The following is a 26,748-nucleotide window of genomic DNA, read 5'->3' on the forward strand; positions in this document are numbered from 1 at the left end:
CTAGATGGAGGACAGTGGCGCTAGATGTAAGAGCTGTATGTGGAGCTAGATGGAGGACAGTGGAGCTAGATGCTTTTTAATCCAGCTGATTTCTTTATATACATGAAACACGGAAAAATACAGTTTACTGGATTAATTTCCATGTGTAGAACAGCCTTGTATGTTGTGTCCGATGTATAGCTGGCCTTTGTTCTCACATCTACCCACTAGGTGAGCAGCACCCCAGCGTGTATCCGAGCTCTGACCAAGATGATGTACTGCACATACTGCCAAGCCATGCCCTCCGTGAAGCCCTGCAACAACTATTGTCTGAATGTCATGAAGGGCTGCCTCGCCAACCAGGCTGATCTGGACCCAGAGTGGAACCAGTACATCGGTAAGAGCCCTCCCTCCCTCCCTTTGTCTCTGACTTTGATTTGGACTGTTCTGACTTTGCTTCGTATAAAAAATGCATTCTGTGTTGAATTGTTGTTCAGTGTTGTCATTTGTCTGCATTTAGTTCCATGGGCAGAACTTGGGCGCTGTGATAAGGTGCTTTTTACTGTTTGAAGCCTTCTTTTTACCTTTGACAATTTATACTGGATGAAAATGCCATTATTCATTGGCTGGTGGGCTCGTGCTGTATTGAATGGGCACTTGCAGTGTGGTAGCTACACACTATGAGGAACGCAAAGCTTTGTGAAAAGCAGTTCAACAGCAGCTTGTTCAGCTCGGGGAGATTACAAACATGAATATAACATGGACATTATTTATTTATTAGAATACCTTATTCAGTTTGGAGCCTTCATTTTGACATGTCAGGACTGCTGGAGTGATCTAAAGCAGATCAGGCTAGCTGTGAGCTGCACTTTAAGAGACACATGTCAAGAATGCCACTGTCAGAAACGGGGCCACAGCTCTCTGGATAGTTGTTTCATGTCAGAAGTGCAGAGGTCCAATGTAAAGTACAGCGCACTGAGATGTTGTTGGAGCAGCATAACGTGCGTCAGATGAATATTCAATGGTAAAATGAGGTTGACTGTTAGAACCTTGTTACTCACAGGTAAATGTAAGCTGATGGTATGTGTTTTACTGTCTGATGTCCTAATACAGAGCTCGGCTACTTCAAAGGCTCCCTACTGTAGACTACATCAGTCACTACAGTGAATGGTCCAGCAGTACTTGTCACTGAACCACTTCGTTATAAGATTTGTCTAAGTGTATTACAGAAACCTTTTGTCATGGTGTGTTTTTATGTTCTTCTATTTGAAAATTGGGTGGTCTACACTGTTGCACAAATTGTTGGACAACCTACCTGAAATAGTCATTTTTTTCCTAGGTTTGAATTGTTCATACTCTAAATTGGAGGATTGTTCCCAGGGTGTAGAGTAAATGTCAGTTTCATATATTTTGGCTCTCTGACATTTCATATTCATTATAGGCTCAAAGATTTTCAATTAGCTCAAGGTCCAACCACAAAGAGATATCGATCCTGCTTTCAGAGCTTACAGTAGTGATTGCATGTCTGCCAGATGTCCCCTGAGCTTCTCGTTGTTCTTTAAGTAGTTTACATTTTTTTTTTAATAATAAACTGCTCAAATAATTAACTGCCATCTGTAATAACACTAGCATTGGTGGTTTCTGCTGTGATGGTGAAATCCATTTAGTTTGCATACGAGCTCACAAACAATGTAGGATTATCATACACTTCAACATGCCTTTTCATCCACAAATAGGACTACAGTGTAGTAATGTACTTCAAACTCACATGAAAACCAGCTATTCCAGTTGCTGTGAATAGAAGGGAGAAGCTGGTGACTGCAGGGCTTTGAGTGAAAATAGAACACAAAAGCCTGGACTGACATGGAACTTGCATGGAACCCCTTACACTTGTGGGAATTGGCCTATATAGATAGGGTTAAATTGAAATGTGTCTTACAGCAGAAATATGGAAAGCATATGCATAACCATGGTAGCAATTAACAGTTTGGAGATTATGGGAAAATTATGAGATTAAAGGTGAGGACAAAACAGTTCACCTGACACAAGACTGAATCCAAACATTACACTGTTGATTTGATGTGCATTTTACATCTACTGTACTTTTTGCCGCATTTGTTGATAACGAAATCTGAAAATACTCTGGATACATTCAGTAACATTAAAATAATATTATTGGAAAATTTGAGGTAGGTGCAACACAAGACAAAAAAATGACAAAGGTTTGAGTGAGGGTCTAACTGGGGTTTCCAAGTGGCTACAAACCTCTCCAAAGTGTGCACAGTTCCTAAGTCATTTCAATGCACTTTTATGACTCAAAGAAGAGTCTCCAACTATAAGGTGTTTTTTTGAGCTCTCCTAGCTGTGGTGTTGAGGAACTAGAACAAGCACACTTGTACAGTAGTTGTTTTGTTTGGAACACAGCCCTGCATCCCCGCCTTTAAACAATTACTGTTGTTGTTTACGCAATCCAAAAACGGTCCATTATAAATCGTAATATGGGTCAGGTGGGCATAATTTGAAAGCTTGTTGTGTTGCCAACATGACTAACTAAATGATAAAATAGGATCTTACAGTGTTAGGCTTTCACAAGGCAATTCAGAGAAGCAGATGGTAATTTTACTGCGCAGACTGGAGTGCATTCAGATGCCACGGCAAACGTTCTTCACAATACAACAAACGGGCTCATTCTGTTCAGGGCAACCCAGGGTATGACGCCATGTCATTTTGCAACTCTACATCAAACACCGTGATTATAAACTCTGTCACTGTGTATTACATGAGTTTTATGTGCACATTTGGACTCTCAGGTGTTTGGCTTGCTTGTATGACATCAAAGCAGTATTTATTATAACCCTCAACATTTTATCTTATACATAGAATCCTTGTCATTTACAGCATTTCCCTCACTCGGACATTAAAACATTTGCAAAAGTTGCCCAATTAGCTGGAGGGATAAGGGCAACTTCTTGTCACGTGCGGTGTTCAAGTTCACATTGGCTGTCAGTCAAAACCCATTCAGAGCTGTGAAGCGCAGAGCCAGGGCTCTGACGTCATGTATAGCACATTACTGTACAGCCACTGTGTTCCAATTTAGGTGCTTATCATTGTCCAAATCTGCCATTTTCAACCCGTATAGGGGTACATAAAGGTATTCATCTTGATTCCAGTGGCATCTATCCAGCCCTACAGTGTCTGCTCCACTGACTAGACGAGATACCGGAGAGGTGAAAAGCTAATTCAACCAAGGACTGAAAAATCCTTTTTCAGCTGGAAGCTGAGCTCCCGATAGCAACGATTTTTCCCTCAGCACCTGCTCGTTGCTAGAACTCCACCAGCAGGAAATTTCACTCTCTGACACAGTGCATAGGAACTCCTGACAGAACTTGGACAAGAGGGCAGTCATTCACATTACCCTCAGCCTGACCTTCATTTATCTTCAGTGTGTGTGGGGTTAGAGGAGGGACTCTGGTAGCACGACCTTGAGCATTCCAAAACAGATGTTCATTCAATGCAACTGTGCTTCTGCTTCCATTCATTCATTCAGTCAAACTAGCTAAATATGTCATGCTTAAATATCCATCTCTTCTCAGAATAGCTGTGTGTATATGATGGTGTGTATAGACATTATGGGCAGTATATGAATACAAAAGGTATGCACAGCAGTAGTTATACTACAGTAGGATGAGCCTTGACTAGAATAGAGTATATACAGTTGAAGTCTTATGTTTACATACACTTAGGTTGGAGTAATTTAAACTTGTTTTTCAATCACTCCACAAATTTCTTGTTAACAAACTATAGTTTTGGCAAGTCGGTTAGGACATCTACTTTGTGCATGACACAAGTAATTTTTCCAACAATTGTTTACAGACAGATTATTTCACTTATCATTCACTGTATCACAATTCCAGTGGGTTAGAAGTTTACATACCATAAGTTGACTGTGCCTTTATACAACTTGTAAAATTCCAGAAAATGGTGTCATGGCTTTGGAAGCTTCTGATAGGCTAATTGATATCATTTGAGTCAATTGGAGGTGTACCTGTGGATGTATTTCAAGGCCTACCTTCAAACTCAGTGCCTCTTTGCTTGACATCATGGGAAAAGGGGGAGGCTTGCAAGCCGAAGAACACCATCCCAACCGTGAAGCACGGGGGTGGCAGCATCATGTTGTGGGGTTGCTTTGCTGCAGGAGGGACTGGTGCACTTCACAAATAGATTGCATCATGAGGGAGGAAAATTATGTGGATATATTGAAGCAACATCTCAAGACATCAGTCAGGAAGTTAAAGCTTGGTCGGAAATGGGTCTTCCAAATGGACAATGACCCCAAGCATACTTCCAAAGTGGCTTGAGGACAACAAAGTCAAGGTATTGGAGTGGCCATCACAAAGCCCTGACCTCAGTCCTATAGAAAATTTGTGGGCAGAACTGAAAAAGCATGTGGAGCAAGCAGGCCTACAAACCTGACTCAGTTACACCAGCTCTGTCAGGAGGAATGGGCCAAAATTCACCCAACTTATTGTGGGAAGCATGTGGAAGGCTACCTGAAACGTTTGACCTAAGTTAAACTATTTAAAGGCAATGCTACCAAATAATACTAATTGAGTGTATCTAAACTTCTGACCCACTGGGAATGTGATGAAAGAAATAAAAGCCTAAATAAATCACTCTCTCTACTATTATTCTGACATTTCCCATTCTTAAAATAAAGTGGTGATCCTAACAGACCTAAGACAGGGAATTTTTACTAGGATTAAATGTCAGGAATTGTGAAAAACTGAGTTCAAATGTACTTGGCTAAGGTGTATGTAAACATCCGACTTCAACTCTATGTTTAAGAACTACATACAAATAATAGCGCAACTCAAAAGGTATAATCAGTTTCTACATAATCATTTTATTCTATTGATCTGTTATCAGATAAAACAAACCTCGCATAAATTATGCGTAAATGCTATAAGGGTTGGTGAAATGCCAATGAATTTGTTCCTGCTTTACAGTGGCACTATTTCAATAGTGTAGTTTCAATATTATACTTTTTAAAACCTTTACCCCTTTTTCTCCCCAATTTTTGTGATATCCAATTGGTAGTTACAGTATTGTCCCATCGCTGCAACTCCCACACAGGAGTTAAATGTATTTGGCTAAGGTGTATGTAAAATTCCGACTTCAACTGCACATACTGTATGAAGTGGGTACAACTAGTGCATCTCTGTTTGTGTGGATCAACCATTTCAGCTTGTCAGCACGTCGAGGATTTTGAAGCTTTTCACCGTGTCAACTGGATGGAGGCTCTGAAGTTCATCAGCTCCTTCGTTTTGTTGAGGGAGAGGTTATTTTTCTGGCATCACATCCTCCCTATACGCTGTCTCGTCGTTGTTAGTAATCAGGCCTACCTCTGTTGTATCGACTGCAAACTTTATGATTGAGTTGGAGACGTGTGTGGCCACTCAGTAATGGGTGAACAGGGAGTACAGGAGGGGGTTGACCATGCGCCTGTGTTGAGGATCAGCGTAGCGGAGGTGTAATTGTTGGAGTAGACGAACATCCACAGGTAGCCTAGTTTTTTTTAAAGTGATTTGTTTGACAATAAGATGAAAACATCATAACTGATTGTGTTCATGCCAAATTAAAAGGTAATAATAAAAAAAAGACTGTTAAATGAAATGTTTAGCTAGTAACGTTAGCATATCAAAGGGCTGAGATTAAGCTTGGCAGATGCACTGTGTACTGTAAACCATGGAACTATTAGTATGTTGAGCACAAGAGGCTGGTGAGGGGAGGATGGCTCACAATAATAGCTGGAATGGTATCAAACACATGGAAACTGTGATACCATTCCATTTATGCCGTTCCAGCCATTACTATCCACCCGTCCTCTACAATTAAGGTGCCAACAGACGCCTGTGGTTGAGTGGCACTACAAATCAGTTCAATTATTTGTGGTTTTGCATGTGTTAATGTAATAATTGATTGGATTTATATAGCACTTTTCTACCAACTGAGGTAGTCAAAGCGCTTTACATAGTAGGGGGAAACTCACCTCACCCACCACCAACATGTAGCACCCACCTGGGTGATGCACGGCGACCATTTTTGTGCCAGCGCGTTCACCACACATCAGCTATCAGGTGGAGAGGTGAGGAGAGATATATGGCTATTAAAGGAGTCCATAGCCAACCCCCACTGCCAACACAACCCAAATGATATACCCCTGCGGGAACCTGCTTTCAGTAATTTATTTATGCAAAGAAAATGTTGTTTGTTTTATTTGTCTCTCAGTTGGTAAGACTAGCAAGTTTGCACTTTCTCTTTTCTTGCCTTAGGCGGGAAACAAATGGGCCAAGCGAATGACAAATGACTGAGTTATTTCACGTAGAATAAAATGTCAAATATTCAGTGAACCTAGATGAATTCACTGCTTAAATAAGCACTGCTTAATTTCAGTATTTCAAACTATTAAGAAAAGGGCTGAGTGGGAAAGGTGCTGTACCTTTTAAAGATTGATTGAACCCACTGTGACTATTAAAACCTACCCAAACCAGAAACCGTGGATAGATGGAAGCATTCGCGCTAAACTAAAAGCGCAAACCATCGCATTTAACCATGGCAACGTGACTGGGAATATGGTTGAATACAAAACAGTGTAGTTATTCCCTCCATAATGCAATCAAACAGGCAAAACGTCAGTACAGAGACAAAGTGGAGTTGCAATTCAACAACTCAGACACAAGAGATTGATTAATCGTAAAGGTCATGACGCAGTTATCACACGCATAACATATCAGACACCAAAACATTTCCAGACTAAGCCAGTGGTTAAGACGTATCAGATTAAACATTACAGCATTGAAGATCATTTTCAGAGGCTTTTATCTATGCATACCACCTGTCTGCACATCGAACATATGCCTACTGCTGTTTTAACATGAATCAGACAGTAGAAAGGACAAATGTTTAAATATGCTAATCTGTCAGCTGAATTCAAGCAAAATGGTTAAAGGCGTTGTTTTTCTTATACATGTAATTAAAATAGAAGCAATACATCATGGATTATATTGGTTCCACTGAGTGGCCAGTGTCTAATCCATTTGTTCCCATTGCAGGATAAATCCATGCTGACCCCTGCATGAAAAAACAACAAGAATGGCTCAGTCTATGAATTATGGAAACAGGTGGCAGACATCCTTTATTCAACCTGCATTATGAATTATGGCATGCATGTGAATCATTTCACTTCAGGGGTTGTTTGGTTTTACAAAAACTATGTTCATATTGTATGCCAGTAAGAACATGTACTCTTACATTCTCCACCTAGCACAGCCAGAAGAGGACGGGCCACCCCTCAAAGCCTGGTTCCTCTCTAGGTTTCTTCCTAGGTTCCTGCCTTTCTATTGAGTTTTTCCTAGCCACCGTACTTCCACATCTGCATTGCTTGCTCTTTGGGGTTTTAGGCTGGGTTTTTGTAGAAGCACTTTGTGACATCTGCTGATGTAAAATGGGCTTTATAAATACATTGGGTTTGATCCAGTAATAGAAAAACTGAGTAGTCATGTGAAGGAAGATTAGATGAGATTATATTTTGTAATTTTTTTGATAGGATGAATCATCTGAAGCATTTAGTAAACTAACTGATGAACATCTGTCAGTCAACACCTGATTACTCCTCACTGAACATATGCTGCGTTCACCAACCAAGGGTTTAGTACAGAGTGCAAATTATGTGGGGCCCAAGGGTGGTCTCAGACCCCCTGAATGGGGGGGGGGGGGGGTCTTTAAATAATGCTAATTTAACTAACCCCTAAATGAAACGAACACCCCCACCTCTGTCATGGCTTAATCTTGTTTTTCCCCATGTGGCTGTACTTGTCATCTCGGGATAGACCCGCCCCTTCTCAGGTGTCCCAACTTTTCTTTCTACCCCCAAATATATTTTTGTCAGCAAGACGCATTAAATTCATTTAGGCTACAAGTGTCATTACAATCACTGAATGTCATGAAACTTTTTGGGGTGTTGTGTAACAGATGTTTCTTTCCATTCATCAAATGGCACTAGTGAACTTTTTGAATTCTGGAGTGGACGAACATGCGCAGGTAGCCTACTATCATGACTGGTTGTGTTCATGCCAAATGAAAAATATATATTGTTAAATGTCTAGCTATTAATGTCAGCATATAAAACATGAATGTTTACCCCTCTCATATGAATATAAAAGTACAGTTTCAGCGTTTTAAAGTTACCTTAAAACAAACCATCAATATCATCATTATACTGTACGAGTCACTATATGAGGCAAATGCAAAATTGTGACTGAAGATGTTGATAATTTCCCTGGTGAGTTAATCAGCTTCTTGCTGCATGCATCCTGCCTGGACGGTGGCTCAGAGCAGCCAAGGTGGGGAATAACACCCTGTCTTAAAGATACAGCGACAGTTTCAGAATGTAACAGGCTGTTACTGCTATTTCAGGTAAAACTTCAATAAAACAAGTCTCAAATATAATGTCCAAATTTCAGCTGTGCTATTAGTATTTTTACTGTAAGCATTTTAGGATCAGTGAGACAATTCTGTTTACACTTATATTTATTTATTTATTTATTTCACCTTTATTTAACCAGGTAGGCAAGTTGAGAACAAGTTCTCATTTACAATTGCGACCTGGCCAAGATAAAGCAAAGCAGTTCGACACGTACAACAACACAGTTACACATGGAGTAAAACAAACATACAGTCAATAATATAGTAGAAAAATAAGTCTATATACAATGTGAGCAAATGAGGTGAGATAAGGGAGGTAAAGGCAAAAAAGGCCATGGTGGCGAAGTAAATACAATATAGCAAGCAAAACACTGGAATGGTAGATTTGCAGTGGAAGAAAGTGCAAAGTAGAAATAGAAATAATGGGGTGCAAAGGAGCAAAATAAATAAATAAATAAATAAATACAGTAGGGGAAGACGCAGTTGTTTGGGCTAAATTATAGATGGGCTATGTACAGGTGTAGTAATCTGTGAGCTGCTCTGACAGCTGGTGCTTAAAGCTAGTGAGGGAGATAAGTGTTTCCCGTTTTAGAGATTTTTGTAGTTCGTTCCAGTCATTGGCAGCAGAGAACTGGAAGGAGAGGTGGCCGAAGGAGGAATTGGCTTTGGGGGTGACCAAAGAGATATACCTGCTGGAGCGCGTGCTACAGGTGGGTGCTGCTATGGTGACCAGCGAGCTGAGATAAGGGGGAACTTTACCTAGCAGGGTCTTGTAGATGACCTGGAGCCAGTGGGTTTGGTGACGAGTATGAAGCTAGGGCCAGCCAACAAGAGCGTACAGGTCGCAGTGGTGGGTAGTATATGGGGCTTTGGTGACAAAACGGATGGCACTGTGATAAACTGCATCCAGTTTATTGAGTAGGGTATTGGAGGCTATTTTGTAAATGACATCGCCGAAGTCGAGGATCGGTAGGATGGTCAGTTTTACGAGGGTATGTTTGGCAGCATGAGTGAAGGATGCATTGTTGCGAAATAGGAAGCCAATTCTAGATTTAACTTTGGATTGGAGATGTTTGATGTGAGTCTGGAAGGAGAGACACCTAGGTATCTGACCAGACACCTAGGTATGTGTAGTTGTCCACATATTCTAAGTCAGAACCGTCCAGAGTAGTGATGCTGGACGGGCAGGCAGGTTGAAGGTCATGCATTTAGTTTTACTTGTATTTAAGAGCAGTTGGAGGCCACGGAAGGAGTTGTATGGCATTGAAGGTCGTCTGGAGGGTAGTTAACACAGTGTCCAAAGAAGGGCCAGAAGTATACAGAATGGTTTCGTCTGCATAGAGGTGGATCAGAGACTCACCAGCAGCAAGAGCGACATCATTGATGTATACAGAGAAAAGAGTTGGCCCAAGAATTGAACCCTGTGGCACCCCCATAGAGACTACCAGAGGCCCGGACAACAGGCCATCCGATTTGACACATTGAACTCTATCAGAGAAGTAGTTGGTGAACCAGGCGAGGCAATCATTTGAGAAACTAAGGTATGTGTAATGGCAGGTTATATTACCGTAGACTCAGTTTGTGTAATGGCTGGTTATATTTACATGTCTTTGAGGTGCCTTTGAATTTTTGTATAGGGAATTGTACTTTTCATTGAATAATGTTTTGAAGTGTCAAATTTTGTACAAAGTTTTTTTATGAGGCTTTTGTTGGGCTGTCCTAGAGAATTGATGTCTCGATCAGCCTATGCCGTTGGAACATCCATCACCTGCTGTGGTGATGAATGTGGCCCTCTCTAGTTTACACCCCACGTGACATTATACTTTTTTGTGTTGACAGGTGGTTGAAACCGATGATAGTAAGCGATTTTCCTTCCTGCTCGACTACTGCAGTGCACACAACAAGACCACCCGTTGTCCTTGACTCACAGTTTTCTGTTCAATTATTTGGCTTCGTTGTGATATTGACTAGTGTCGTTCTCTCTGGAGGCCGTATGTCACCACACTGATTTTATTAGCTAATTTATTTTTAATTTGTGTGATTTGTTTCACCGGGGTAACCGGAGACAGACACAACCTCACTATTCATGACATTTCTAACCAACAACATTTCTTGTCCTTTGTGGAGATATCCTCATGAATAAAATATAGCAGAGGAAGGGAAGAAACTCCCAGCAGCACACCACTAAAGGACTGGCTGAGAATTAGACCTCACAACTGGCCAAAAGATTGTCCTCTTCTGCAAAGGCACTGCACTAAAGGGAATTGAAATAGTGAATATATTGTTCATTAATTGTGTGTCCTGTCCTTACATTTGTTTAAACATTGATCTAATTAATTGCCTCAACACCACAGCAGCTAATGAAGTCAGTCAGTAGGGACCTAATGCAACAGGGTTTTATTAAAGGTCAGGCACAGTCAAACTTGCGTTATTCATCAAATTGGGTCATGTGTGGAGGATGCCAGGTGAAAGTATAATCAATAAAGTATGAAAAATGACAACTGTTGGCTCATCTATAAAACCCAGTGTGAAAACGCCTTGATCAAAAGAAGGAGTTCAGGGGGAGCAGCCTATTGGTCGAACGAGTCATGTCACCCGTTCATAAATGTGCATACACCAATGGGAATCCTTATTTGCCCGCCAATCACAGGTCTCCCTCCGAATAGGGGTTGGCTCACCATCTTCCATGCCAAGAATGCTGCCGGGCAAAACAAACTTCTAGCTAGCCAGTAGCAGTGTGTGGGTAAAATCACTAGGGTAGCCAAGCCCCCCAAAAAAGAAAAAAAGCCATAATACAACCTATGTGTTGTGATAATTGCGTTGTTTGCTCTATAACCTCTTAATTCGAATGTCTTGCCACCGTGATATATAGACCTAAGGCTGAGACAATAAGAAGACACAGTGGCAGAATAAATTCAAACACACCTTTGTTTCATCACAAAACCAGATATCAGCCTCTGTCCGGTGAAGTCCACAAAGCATTTTGCATGTAACAAACAGTTACATGACCTACAGCATGGTCAAGTAAGTTAATGTTTCCGACATTTTCAGACCACTAAACAACTATTGATTTAGAACCACAGAGAGTTACCACAAGTCACAAAGAAAACAGGGGCTGCCTCCACTATTCCAACACCATTTTAACTTTAACATTTCAACATCATCAAATCACCTATGCTTAGTCTAATACAGTGACAACTAAAAGATACCAAAAACAATTTAGTCCAATCAACGTAAGCAAAATATGATGTGGCTGTCCATGGTTCTGATTTATGTGCGCGTGCGTGCAAGTAGAAAAACATGGTGACTCACTAATACCATCCTCCTCTCTTTCATGTTGATGAAACGGTCTATCACTCTGCCATACAGTACACACTTTTATTTTGAGTTGTCCTAGGCTACCTGGCTAAAATGTTTGCCTGCTAGCCTAACTTCCATTCATGGGCAACGTTAGCTAGTTAATATTAGCCTTCTACATCTAGCTACATATTGAACCTCCATCTCCTCAGGCCAGGGGCACAACAATGTAATAATTATTGATTGGATCAGAATAGTTGTTATAAACATTGGCCATTACGGAGAATTAAGTAAAACCACAAGTCCAAATCCCTATCTCCATCCATGGCTAAATTAGGAAAGAGCTAATTTTAGTTAGCTGGCTAGATAGCCACCAGAGGACAACAACACAACGAGATGCAACAATTCAAGTTTTTCTGTCAAAGACGTATGCTCTCAATGGGATTTTTAGGAGTGATGCCAAATCCAAGCTGGTTTCCCTTGATACTTTTTTTGGTGCGCTCAGACCATTCACAGCTGAGCTCGCTCAGTTTAGGTCAACACTGATTGGCTAATTCTGGATACTTTTTTTGTCAAGGGAGAGCAGATGCTTGCTGGCTTCCCTTGCCTTCAATGCTACGGGCGGCAACAATGTCAAATTCGTTGGACCAAACAGCATCAGATAGATGGCCTACACGTAGAGAGACAGAGGGGCGTTGTTTCGCTCACTCGGATGTTTTCTCCTGTGAGATACATTCAGCCTTTTGCGAATTGAAGGAAAATTCTGAAACACAGAGAGACGAAAGATAAATAATTTTATGTTTATTTATTTTCCCAATTTTTTTAGGGGAGCCTGGAATCCTTGGCATCCATGAATACACGCCACTGTAGCTAGCTAGCAGGTGTTCAGCTAACATGGCTACGTATCGCATTGTGCCACGATGCCAAAGTAAAGATAAAGATTTGCCTTTATTTCCATTATGGATCATATTTCATACATTTCTGCTCTCAAATCAAACAGCATACAGCCTCACTGATAGTCAAAGATGAGAGGTTTAATTTGATCAAATTCAGGTTAATTTTTATCGGGAAACAATATTATGGGTGATGTTTTTTGTCACTCTAAGACTATTTTTCTGGGAAATAGGATGACTGTGCATTCCCTTTAAGCTTCGTATGTCTCTGTCGCTCAGAGAAATATAAATCTTGGTGTTCACCATTTGACTTGCATGGTGTCTCAAAGAGACACTCTTGTTTGCACAAATGTAACCTTGAGTCACGTATAATTTGAGATGGATCTGAATGAAAGACAAAAGCACCAGATACATACTATGAAGCAACACAGCAGTACTAAATGGATAATTATGATGGTTGTAATTGTCTTTGTATCTGGCAGACAGAAGAAGTGAATCTTCCCTATCTGGATTCTCTGCTTTGTTCACTACGCAGCGTGTGTAAGTCTTGGCTTGACTGTATGCTTAGAAGAAAAGCAGAGAAATGACATGCAATTTGATAATGTATCTAATAATAAAACATATGAAGGTGCAATCAGGGGGAGGGAGGGAGGTGGGGTGTGTGATTTAGCACGGTCTTCTTCCAATGCTATTCCACCCCACCACTGGAACCTCTGCTAAATGGATTTATAATGGTTGTTTGCTCTCGGACAAATCTTTGTGGCCAGTTCCACCACACAGGAACACATGGTTAAGCAAATACAAATAAGTAATCTTATATCCTTTGTGATATGTGTCCACAGTTGATAGAATCCTGGAATCCATTCATGTCCCTAGGTGTGGGGAAAGGTAAGGGTTGAATAGTCAAAGCTGTTAGAAGAAATGGCAATGAGCCCTGCCTTGCTGGAACATTATCCCAAATACATTAAGAATATATTCCTGATGGACTGTAGGCAGAGCCTTTGAAATAATGTATTTACGTAATCTGTCACCAGATTGAAGGCAGACCAGAAAACATGTTTTCTTTAATAAAGACGTAGTGGAAACAGTAGTTGTGAGCCTGTTACTAAAAGATGATCATAATTCACCTGAAATAAATTACTTTCACCATCATTTTTAACAAAAATGTTAAGTTTTGTAAAAGAGTTGCTGAATATGTGTATATATACAGTACCACTCAAAGGTTGGACACACCTACTTCCAAGGTATTTCTTTATTTTTACTATTTTCTACATTGTAGAATAATAGTGAAGCCATTAAAACTATGAAATAACACATATGGAATCATGTAGTAACCAAAAAAGTGTTAAACAAATCAAAATATATTTGTATATTTGAGATTCTTCAAAGTAGCCACCCTTTGACTTCATGACAGCTTTGCACAGTCTTGGCATTCTCTCAACCAGCTTCATGAGGTAGTCAACTGGAATGCATTTCAATTAACAGATGTGCCTTGTTAAAAGGTCATTTGTGGAAATTCTTTCCTTAATGCTTTTGAGCCTATCAGTTGTTTTTTAAATGTTTTATTTAACCTTTATTTAACTAGGCAAGTCAGTTTAGAACACATTCTTATTTAACAATTACGGCTTAACATGGTAGGGGTGGTACACTGAAGATAACCCTATTTGGTAAAAGACCAAGTCCATATTATGGCAAGAACAGCTCAAATAAGCAAAGAGAAATGACAGTCCATCATCACTTTAAGACATGAAGTTCAGTCAATCTGGAAAATGTCAAAAACTTTCTTCAAGTGCAGTTGCAAAAACCATCAAGCTCTATGATGAAACTGGCTCTCATGAGGACCGCCACAGGAAAGGAAGACCCAGAGTTGCCTCTGCTGCAGAGGAGAAGTTCATTAGAGTTAACTGCACCTCAGATTGCAGCCCAAATAAATATTTCACAGAGTTCAAGTAACAGACACATCTCAACATCAACTGTTCAGAGGAGACTATATGAATCAGGCCTTCATGGTTGAATTGCTGCAAAGAAACCATTACTAAAGGACCAATAAGAAGAAGAGACTTGCTTGGGCCAAGAAACACGAGCAATGGACATTAGACTGTTGAAATCTGTTTTTTGTCCTGATGAGAGATTTTTGGTTCCAACCGCCATGTCTTTATGAGACCCAGAGTGGGTGAACGGATGATCTCTGCATGTGTGGTTCTCACCTTGAAGCATGGAGGAGGAGGTGGGGGGTGCTTTGCTGGTGACACTGTCAGTGATTTATTTAAAATTCTAGGCACACCTAACCAGTATGGCTACCGCAGCATTCTGCAGCGATACGCCATCCCATCTGGTTTGCTCTTAGTCCCACTATCATTTGTTTTTCAACAGGACAATGACCCAACACACCTCCAGGCTGTGGAAGGGCTATTTGACTAAGAAGGAGAGTGATGGAGTGCTGCATCAGATGACCTGGCCTCCACAATTACCTGACCTCAACCCAATTGAGATGGTTTGGGATGAGTTGGACTGCAGAGTGAAGGAAAAGCAGCCAACAAGTGCTCAGCTTATGTCAAGACTGTTGGAAAAGCATTCCAGGTGAAGCTGGTTGAGAGAATGTCAAGAGTGTGCAAAGCTGTCATCAACGCAAAGGATCGCTACTTTGAATCTTAAATATAAAACATATTTAGATTTGTTAAAGACTTTTCTGGTTACTACACGATTCCATGTGTGTTATTTCATAGTTTTGATGTCTTTACTATTATACAATGTAGAAAATGGTAAAAATAATGAAAAATCCTTGAATGAGTAGGTGTGTCCAAACTTTTGACTGGTACTAATATATATATATGGTAGCTCTTTTGCAAATCTTCAAAATCTCTCTATATAGAGACATCAATGGGTGTCATAATGCCATGTGCCTGCTGCAGTCATTGCGTCTGAAAAAAGCTTTTCATTGCATTGGTCACATTCCTTCTCTGATTTAAGAGCAGTCCAGCTGGTGGGACTGGGTGCAGATTATGTTGGGTTTTGTGGTGATCATGTGTTCTCAAACATGTGGTTTTACGAGGAGAAAATGGATGTTGACTGGAAACAAGGTTTTCCTCTACATATTTGTGGACAGAATAGTTGAAACAACCCTGTCAGCTTGCATTAAAGATCTGTGGACAGATGCTCTGTTCAAAAGACAATCCCCATGACATCCCTCACCCCATTAGTAACGGGATCCATTGGAGAATGCCTCACTATTGGGTTCTGCTGCAGAGTTTCATTAGGCTTAGCTGCTCTGTGCATTCACAGGTACCCCAGAGAGCATACTGGTTTCCTATAGCAAAACTATGCCTATTATCAGCTATTGTACTGTTACAAGTGATAATCACATGTTGGATCTGAAGAAAAATCAGATTAACGCATGCAGCATTTCCCTGTTTTGTATAAGTTCAGCTGTCATGTGAGCACATCCTACAGTAATAGTGTAACATTTGGAAGTATACGTTGCTGTTCTGTGTTGCTGAGGGCAATACACACCTACAGTTGTTGTGGGAAGTTTACATACACTTAGGTTGGAGTTATTAAAACGCCTTTCTCAACCACTCCACAAGTGTCTTGTTAACAAACTATAGTTTTGGCAAGTCGGTAAGGACATCTACTTTGTGCATGACACAAGTAATTTTCCCAACAATTGTTTACAGTCAGATTATTTCACTTATAATTCACTGTATCACAATTCCAGTCAGAAGTTTACATACATTAAGTTGACTGTGCCTTTAAACAGCTTGGAAAATTCCTGAAAATGGTGTCATGGCTTCAGAAGCTTCCAATAGGCTAATTGATATCATTTGAGTCAATTGTAGGTGTACCTGTGGATGTAATTCAAGGCCTACCTTCAAACTCAGTACATGTTTGCGTTATACATCATGGGAAAATCAAAATTAATCAGCCAAGACCTCAGCAAAAAAACTGTAGACCTCCACAAGTCTGGTTCATCCTTGGGAGCAATTTCCAAATGCCAGAAGATACCACGCTCATCTATACAAACAATAGTACGCAAGTATAAACAACATAGGACACGCAGCCGTCATACAGCTCAGGAAGGAGACGCATTCTATCTCCTAGAGATGAACGTACTTTGGTTCGAAAAGTGCAAATCAATCCCAGAACAACAGCAAAGGACCTTGTCAAGATGCTGGAGGAAACAGGTACAAAGGTATCTCTATCCACAGTAAAATGAGTCCTTTATCCTAAGAACACCATCCCAACCGTGAAGCACGGGGGTGGCAGCATCATGTTGTGGGGGTGCTTTGCTGCAGGAGGGACTGGTGCACTTCACAAATAGATGGCATCATGAGGGAGGAAAATGATGTGGATATATTGAAGCAACATCTCAAGACATCAGTCAGGAAGTTAAAGCTTAGTCGCAAATGGGTCTTCCAACTTGACAATGACCCCAAGCATACTTCCAAAGTTGTGGCAAAATGGCTTAAGGACAACAAAGTCAAGGTATTGGAGTGGCCATCACAAAGCCCTGACCTCAATACTATAGAAAATTTGTGGGCAGAACTGAAAAAGCGTGTGTGAGCAAGGAGGCCTACAAACCTGACTCAGTTACACCAGCTCTGTCAGGAGGGATTGGCCAAAATTCATCCAACTTATTGTGGGAAGCTTGTGGAAGGCTACCCGAAACGTTTGACCCAAGTTAAACAATTTAAAGGCAATGTTACCAAATACTAATTGAGTGTATGTAAACTTCTGACCCACTGGGAATGTGATGACAGAAATAAATCACTCTACTATTATTCTGAGATTTCACATTCTTAAAATAAAGTGGTGATCCTAACTGACCTAAGACAGGGAATTTTTACTAGGATTAAATGTCAGGAATTGTGAAAAACTGAGTTCAAATGTATTTGGCTAAGGTGTATGTAAACTTCCGACTTCAACTCTGTGTTTAAGAACTACATAAAAATAATAGCGCAACTCAAAAGGTATAATCAGTTTCTACATAATCATTTTATTCTATTGATCTGTTATCAGATAAAACAAACCTCGCATAAATTATGCGTAAATGCTAGAAGGTTGGTGAAATGCCAATGAATTTGTTCCTACTTTACAGTGGCACTATTTCAATAGTGTAGTTTCAATATTATACTTTTAAAAACTTTTACCCCTTTTTCTCCCCAATTTTTGTGATATCCAATTGGTAGTTACAGTATTGTCCCATCGCTGCAACTCCCACACAGTCTTGGGAGAGGTGAAGGTCGAGAGCCATGCGTCCTCTGAAACACGACCATGCCGAGCCGCACTGCTTCTTGACACACTGCTTGCTTAACCCGGAAGCCAGCTGCACCAATGTGTCAGAGGAAACACCATGCAACTGGCTGCCGTGTCATCGTGGATGCGCCCGGCCCGCAACAGGAGTCACTAGAGCGCGATGGAACAAGGACATCCCCCTCCCCTAACTCTCTCCTTTACTTATAATGGACTTCAACAATCAAGGACTGCTGTTCACGAGTTGTCTCTCCAATCCATATCCTCTTGAGATTTAAGGGATTACTCCTATTCACAAGGGGCCCGATTCAGACCTGTACGCCTTTCGTACGCACGCCTTTCCTACGCACTTACATTATGCAGGTGCTTAATGGGCTTTGCAGGCGTGGTTCTCTTGCGCACGGTGAATAAATGTAATTCAACTGCTGAAAACCCTCCCACTTCCTGGTCAACAGATTATCTCGTGGAGTTTTCATTCAATAGCACTGTCAATAAATGTATCTAAAGCCATCCCATTAAATGTGGTTTACCTTTTTAATTAGAATTTTCGCAATAGACGCACTAGAATACATGGAGAGAACGGTTCAGAATATCAATGACAGAGGGCCATGCTGGCCTAAATACATACATATTCATCTTCTTTACAGAACCAATTGGAAGATTTAAAAAATACTCTAACTTGTATGTTATTTAGAGTTAGGAAAGTAAAAAAAACAAGTAGGGGTGCCTTTACACACAAAATATATTAGTAAATAAAAAATGGTGGTTTGATTCATCCTGAAAGTTGCCATATTTAATTGTTCAATCCATGAAATATTGGAAGGTGAGAAAACTGTACAATAGGGGTTGAACAGTAGCCCTATTAATCTACACTAATAATCCTCACTAATCATGGAACTGTGATGACAATGATCCAGTCATCGTGAACCTTGTGCCAGGCTGCAGGTTTAAATGGCTACGTGTGGTCTGTGTTCCATAACGATTCCAATAGGCTACATGCCCCAAATTATTGCACAACTTGTAATACATTGGCCTAATATGATCCACTATCGGTAGAGATCATCAAGAATATCCACATGAACGTGACAGAGGAAAGAAAGGTAAACTAACTATGTAATGTAATACTGTAAGGAAACTAACACTAAAGTGACAGTTATAAATCTACTGTACAGTATGTGGGTATAACTGACGGTGGCAAAAGACGGTGGCTAATACTTAACAAGATACACATTTTAACATACAGTGAAAAGTCTGGGCATATAATTAAAACATTATTGAAATCATAAATCAACTCTAGGTTTGGCGCTACACATTTGTCTCCAGAGATCACAAGGTAAAATAGGTCTAAAACAATCGTCATTCATATTTACAATCCCCTTATTCAAACGGCTTATTCATTTACCTAGCTCTTATGAGTTTGTAAATTACAGTGCATGGAGAATGCTGTTATTTCTATCGGAACAAAGTAGATGCTCCACTTGGATCCGAACGGTTGCTCCACCTTACTAATCATTTAATTGTGCGTAAAGGTGGTGGAATTATTAGAGAATTAAGTCGAGGTCAGAATATGGCGTATCTGTTGACTAGGGCTGACCCCGTTTAGTCGACTGGTCGATTGTTTGGTTGATAGGCTGTTGGTCGACCGAGATTTTTTACGGCGAGCAGTGACAAATGTATATAAATAATTTATGGCACATGAGACACTTGTCTGATTCATGCTTGTCTGAGTGGACTAATCCATTACCTGTCTGAGTGGACTAATCCATTACCTGTCTGAGTGGACTAATTCATTACCTGTCTGAGTGGACTAATCCATTACCTGTCTGAGTGGACTAATCCATTACCTGTCTGAGTGGACTAATCCATTACCTGTCTGAGTGGACTAATCCATTACCTGTCTGAGTGGACTAATCCATTACCTGTCTGAGTGGACTAATCCATTACCTGTCTGAGTGGACTAATCCATTACCTGTCTGAGTGGACTAATCCATTGTAGAGGCCTGTCTCACTGGACTAATCCATTGTGGAGGCCTGTCTCAGTGGACTAATCCATTGTAGAGGCCTGTCTTAGTGGACTAATCCATTGTAGAGGCCTGTCTTAGTGGACTAATCCATTTTGGAGGCCTGTCTCAGTGGACTAATCCATTTTAGAGGCCTGTCTCAGTGGACTAATCCATTGTGCTGCTCGCTGTTTATTATTTATGCGTAGTCACTTTATCACTACCTACATGTACAAATGACCTCGACTAACCTGTACCCCGGCACATTTACTCGGTACCGGTTCCTCTTGTATATAGCCTTGTTATTGTTATGCAATTTCTTTTTTTTTCTTTCTTTTTTTGTACTTAAGTTTGTTTAGTAAATATTTTCTTAATTCGATTTCTTGAACTGCATTGTTGGTTAAGGGCTTGTGAGTAAGCATTTCACGTTAAGGTCTACATCTGTTGTATTCGGTGCATGTGATTTGATTTGATTATTATTATAGTCTTACCGTTGTAATTGTAGGAGTGGACACCTTGTTTGCAGAGCGCAAAAAAGTTTTGTTTTATTTTATTCCATTTATGAGTTGTGAATTTATTCATTGTCTTTTGTTTGGAGCACTTCTGTCAATCTTGAGTAAGGACACGCACCTCATTACACATAGAAGTAGGACTAGGCTACCTGGCCTGCGCGCAAATGTAGGCCTATAAATGTTGCCATTTGGGGATCTGATACTATTTCTGAGTGTCTAAACTCACCATCACTGTGGAGCTTCTCAAAGTATTTTATTAATCTCCTCAAAAAGCAAGTAAACAAAGTCTGTTTTTACATCCATTGAGAATGACAATAGTTCCTCAACGTAGCCTATTCAAAAAATCTTTCCAGCTCTCTGCCTTTCGATAACCACTCAGCATGAAAGGGGAAAAAAATGTCATGCTCTGATCCCGTGGAAACGTCATAAAATAGGCCTACCTGATTACTTCTCATCCTTTGTGGAAATAGCCTACGGCTGTGTCTTTCCAGAGCTCACTGGCAGAGAAACTCGGAGGCTCCAGAATATTTGATACAATGTTGCAAGTTTGTTAGCACAACCAAGTTAATAGTTGATACAATGTTGCAAGTTTGTTAGCACAACCAAGTTAATAGTTGATACAATGTTGCAAGTTTGTTAGCACAACCAAGTTAATAGTTGATACAATGTTGCAAGTTTGTTAGCACAACCATTTAAAAATGTGATACAATGTTGCAAGTTGTGAGCACAACCACGTTAATAGTTGACACAATGTTGCAAGTTTGTTAGCACAACCAAGTTAATATTTGATACAATGTTGCAAGTTTGTTAGCACAACCAAGTTAATAGTTGATACAATGTTGCAAGTTTGTTAGCACAACCAAGTTAATAGTTGATACAATGTTGCAAGTTTGTTAGCACAACCAAGTTAATAGTCAAAACAATGTTTCAAGTTCCTTGCAGACAGGCCATGCATATGATTTATAGGAGGTTTATTTTTATCAGGATATTTTCTACCTGTGGGCTGCAATATTTTCATTTGTTGGCTCTATGTAGGCTATTTTTACATATTGGCAATGGCAGTAGAAGTTACTTTTTAGGTTTGTATTTTCATTTAGGTAGAATTTTGATTGACCTCATGACTATGATTTTGAGATATGAAGACTTTATTATAAATATTATTGAAACTGTTCCACGAAAATGTGCATATGAAAATCATAACTGGCATGAAGATCAGTAGAAATGGTATGATAACTTAGCACTCCAAATGGAAAAGGTTGCCGAACGCTGGTGTAGCCTATTACTACTGGCAACTTCAGGAGCATAAAGGCAGAATCTGCGAAGAGGAGGAAGGTTGGGAACAGGTTTTTTTCTTCTGGTTAGGCTATACTGATCTCTGGTTTCCTCTTTAGTAATTTGTGTCTTCATTTTTAATTGCCATGCTTTAAGCATCACACAAGCTCAGTAGCCTACATACATATGATTTTATTCAAACATATGGAAAAATACACTTTTTACAATTTTAACCAATCGATTGGTCAAAAGACCAGATGACTCTTGGTCGACCAAGATTTTTTTTTTGTCGGGGACAGCCCTATGTAAACACATCTCCAACACACCTTTATTTCTTAGATATATACCCCAAACTAATATTGGGTGAATAGCATGCTATTCTCATGCTTAAATTCAAGGTCAGAATACGCTTAGAGAGAAATGTGCATAAAAAGGGAATTACGTTCCATTTACGCACGCTTAACTCTGGTCGGAATTCCCTGTTTTTCGTCGATCAGCTTGGAAAGGACGTCATCTATGTAGATCGTTTTATCTGTAAATGAAATATTCAAGGCTGTGTTTAAAACGAGGCTATTTCCCCAGTGTTATCCTAAGATTAAAGGCAAACTGTGTCAGACATCGGCTGCTTCTCTAGTTGTAAAGCTGAACATGATGTAAGTGCCAGTGGTGTCAGCACTATCAGATGTGAGCATTTCAATCTTCTCTAGACATATCCTGTACATTTAAACCAGCAATTACTACTTTCTTGCATGTTTCATTTTGTTTGACTATTTGTAAGCTTTACAAGTCAAATAAGCTTGCCTCGTTGGATCTATGAATCAGAAAGAAAATGAACTGTCTGTGATTTTGTCTTTCTGGTAGAATAGAAAGAACAAGTCTCCAGAGAAAGGTATCAGGAATCTGCTACTGTCCGGAGTGATGTGGCCGTTTGGAAACTAACTATGTGAATGAATAGAGAGCTTTTTAGGAAATTCATTTCTGTTTGGGAAAGGAAATTACCATGTGCACAAAGCTTTTAAGGCTTGAGAGAAAAAGATTAAACTCATCCATTTGTCTTTTTTTTTATGTGTATCATAGCTATAAATGTTTCAAAAGAGCAGTGGATTGTCTCATCTGTTAATCTCTGGTCTGTGTGGAAGAGTGTGTGTGTGAGAGAGAGTGAGAGAGAGAGTGTGTGTGTGAGAGAGAGAGTGTGTGTGTGAGAGAGAGTTTGTGTGTGAGAGAGAGTGTGTGAGAGAGTGTGCAAGTACGTGTGCTCAAGGACTTTTTTTTATCAGGACAAATTGTGAACAAGGAACAATATGCCCATTTTTTTTCAGTGCCATACTGCACCATTCGTTGGCTGAGTGAACTGCAGATGAGCTATGCTTTACAGAATCCAAATTACACGAGAGCCATTTTTCATCCCAGGGATTTCTTCAGAGCCATAGATGGGCCTTTTCACTTTCCGTATTTGTCCTTGTCTGCTGGAGGTTTTGTAGCAGATGGCCTCTATTTTCGAGGGCAACCGTTTCGATAGCTGAAGATAGGAGAATGTCTATAGGATGGGGTTTTTGTGTGGCTGTATTACAACATACTGTAATAGAGTGTTCAAATAAATTTGGCTAAAGGCCTCATCATAATTTTTGGTCTCTCGCCTCAAAATAGGACAAGATGGGCCCTATTTGCTGTCTGGTGATGATAACCAGATTTCATCCTGTTGGTCGGTGGCCTATCGCCAAACTGCAGCAGTGATGACTGGGAGAGCTTAGCTTGGCTCGCAGCAGCCCTGGCACAGTGGACCAGATTCTCTGATCTCCTCATAAAAATAAGACTTATTCATTCTCCATGTAGGTAGAGAATGTTGCTACGTGCCGCCTCCTCCTCAGGGAGGTAGTGTTGTGGCTAACGACAGATAACTGCCCTGACTAGGGCTGTTACGGTGACCGTGTTACCAGCACACCAGCAGTCATGGCTGGTGGGCGAAAATCTGATATCAACTTTGGAGGGGACAATTACATGAAATTTTCTCCTAACTACCGGTACCCAAAACTACACAACTAATCACAACAGCAATACCATTGCCTTTAACAAATCTTAGTTCAGTCACCAGTTTAAGTTGAGAGTGGGGGTATCCATGGCATTTTCCAATTATGTTCCTATTTTACAAGTTAAAAAAATTGAGAACCTTTCATAATGTTGCCAAACAAAGACTCAACAAACTTACCTGAGACTCCCTGTCTCTGCCAGTCTGTCCCTGCATATCTGTCCCCAACTCTGCTGTCTGTGTGCCATCTGTTGCCTGCTCTGCATAATGACATCATTGTGAAACATTTCCATTAGAATTTCATTTCTTTCTTATGAACATTTTATCAACTAGTCTTTGAGATATTAGGCTACTAGGGTTCTTACTTTGCGTTTTGGTGTACTGAAAAATACTCTGATGTCCGTCTTTTATTTTTCCTGCCATTTTTCTACCTGGCTGGCTGTCTACACACACACACAGTGTGTAGGTTATTTACAGTAGGAGATGGGCTTCTATCATCTTATCTTTTATCATTCTATTTGGGCTTTGATCTAAAAGGTAGCTAGCAAATGTGAAACGGATTAAAATGACAAGAGTTGACAGCTGTATGAGTTCACCATTTACACAACATATGCTGCAACCTTTTGTAATTTCAATAGTTTGTTTCATATTGGCTGGCTTCCAACAATAGCTGAATTTGCAAAGCTAGCGAGCACCAATTCAGTTTCAGTGGTGTTTGCTATAATCTTTGCTACCCGGGTTAAATAAAGGTGAAATAAAATAAATAAATAAAAGTTCCCTTGCGACAAATTTAGCTTTTGCAACGAGACCATTAAATATATTTAAGACAATGGTAGAAGAGAGTGTAGTTCTGTTCAGTTTGGATTTCAGTTTATCGCTAACCTTATCACAGGGACTTTGAAGCACTAACTTACATCATCTGCGTGCTGATCTTGGAATAAATTGACGATAGCAAAGATTCCATCTTTGACGACGCTACATAAATGGAATAGGTACTAGCTAGCTTAATAGTTAATATTTGCGCGCTACCTCTGCATATTCAGCTAGTGTGTGTGCGCGATTGACTGGATTAACCTCATGTCATTTGGCATTGAGTGCCTTTCAGACAGTAGATACGACCTCTCTGTTACCTAGCAAGCTAAGGAACTGGCAGTGGATCAAACCATTGTGAGGCAAAGAGTGGGGGGGTCGCAATCTTTTGAAACTTAAAAACACGCTATTAAGTGTCTATAATCAGCACAATTGCTTTCATTGCGTATTATTAATATTATTTAAATTACATAGTTATGTTTCAGTGATATATTGGGGGGGACAAATCATATTTTTCCCAGGATGGGGGGGTCGTGTCCCCCCCGTCCCCCCCGGGATTTCCGCCCCTGCATGTGACCGTTGAGTCACTGTAACTAGGCTTCTCTAAAATGGCACTCTTCAAATTAATCAAATCAAATGTTATTTGTCATATGCTTCGTGAACAACAGGTGTAGACTAATAGTGAAATGCTTACTTATGGGTCACTACCATCAGTGCAGAGAGAAAAATATAGAAACAAACGGAATAAATACACAATTGTAACGACTGTCTTGAAGAGGGAACCAAGGTGCAGCAGAGGATGTGTTCATCATTAGAGTTTTAATTCAAATAAACAAGAGAACACTACAAAATGAACAAAAAACGACAGCAAACAGTCCTGTGAGGAAAATACTCAAACAGAAACAATTACCCACCCCAGTGACAAACAACTCCTACATATGTGACTCCCAATCAGGAACAACGATTCCCAGCTGTTCCTGATCAGGAGTCACAAGACACACACCAGACTGCCACGTCCTGACCCCCAAACTACTACACCAGCTCCATCTGCTGGTCAGGACGTGACAGTACCCCCCCCCCTCAAGGTGCAGACCCCGGAATGCACCTAACCACAACAACAAAAAACCACCAACAAACAAAATCCCCAACAAAACCCTAAAACAGTAACCCTAAACAATAAGGGAGGGAAGGGAGGGTGGCTGCCGTCAACGACGGCACTGTGCTACACCCTCCCTCCCCAACCCACCTATCCTGGAGGCGGCTCAGGCTCTGGCCGTTCCAGGCAGTCTGGGCAGTCTGGCAGCTCGGGGCAGTCTGGGCAGTCTGGCAGCTCGGGGCAGTCTGGGCAGTCTGGCAGCTCGGGGCAGTCTGGCAGCTCGGGACAGTCTGGGCAGTCTGGCAGCTCGGGACAGTCTGGGCAGTCTGGCAGCTCGGGACAGTCTGGGCAGTCTGGCAGCTCGGGACAGTCTGGGCAGTCTGGCAGCTCGGGACAGTCTGGGCAGTCTGGCAGCTCGGGACAGTCTGGGCAGTCTGGCAGCTCCGGCAGTTCAGGGCAGTCTGGCAGCTCCGGCAGTTCAGGGCAGTCTGGCCACTCCGGCAGTTCAGGGCAGTCTGACCTCTCTGGCGACTGTTGACTGGCGGGCAGCTCTGGCGACTGTTGACTGGCGGGCAGCTCTGACGACTGTTGACTGGCGGGCAGCTCTGACGACTTGACTGGCGGGCAGCTCTGACGACTGTTGACTGGCGGGCAGCTCTGACGACTGTTGACTGGCGGGCAGCTCTGACGACTGTTGACTGGCGGGCAGCTCTGACGACTGTTGACTGGCGGGCAGCTCTGATGACGACTGTTGACTGGCGGGCAGCTCTGATGACGACTGTTGACTGGCGGGCAGCTCTGATGACGACTGTTGACTGGCGGGCAGCTCTGATGACGACTGTTGACTGGCGGGCAGCTCTGATGACGACTGTTGACTGGCGGGCAGCTCTGATGACGACTGTTGACTGGCGGGCAGCTCTGATGACTGTTGACTGGCGAGGCTGGGTTGACACACTAGACTCCTGATGCGCGGGGCTGGTATAGGACGTGCCAGCCCGGAGACACGCACCTCCATGCTAGTGCGTCTGGCGGGAAACACCGGACCGAAATGGCGCGCTGGCGGTCTTGATTGTAGGGTTGGCATCACCCCTTTCGGCTCGATGCTCCCCTTGCCCTGGCACCTGCGGGG

General features: G+C 41.2%; 1 protein-coding gene across 1 annotated transcript in view; it reads left to right on the forward strand.

Annotated features, from left to right (window-relative positions):
• Nucleotides 1-26,748, forward strand: part of LOC106582440 (glypican-6) — a 160,990-nt gene that overhangs the window by 73,398 nt on the left and 60,844 nt on the right. Inside the window, exon 4 of the mRNA XM_014165554.3 lies at nucleotides 211-376. Within this exon, the coding sequence (XP_014021029.1) occupies nucleotides 211-376 (166 nt within the window). The remainder of the gene's footprint in view (nucleotides 1-210; nucleotides 377-26,748) is intronic.

Source organism: Salmo salar, chromosome 21 (assembly GCF_965601325.2).
Source record: "Salmo salar chromosome 21, fSalSal1, whole genome shotgun sequence".
Taxonomy (NCBI): domain Eukaryota; kingdom Metazoa; phylum Chordata; class Actinopteri; order Salmoniformes; family Salmonidae; genus Salmo; species Salmo salar.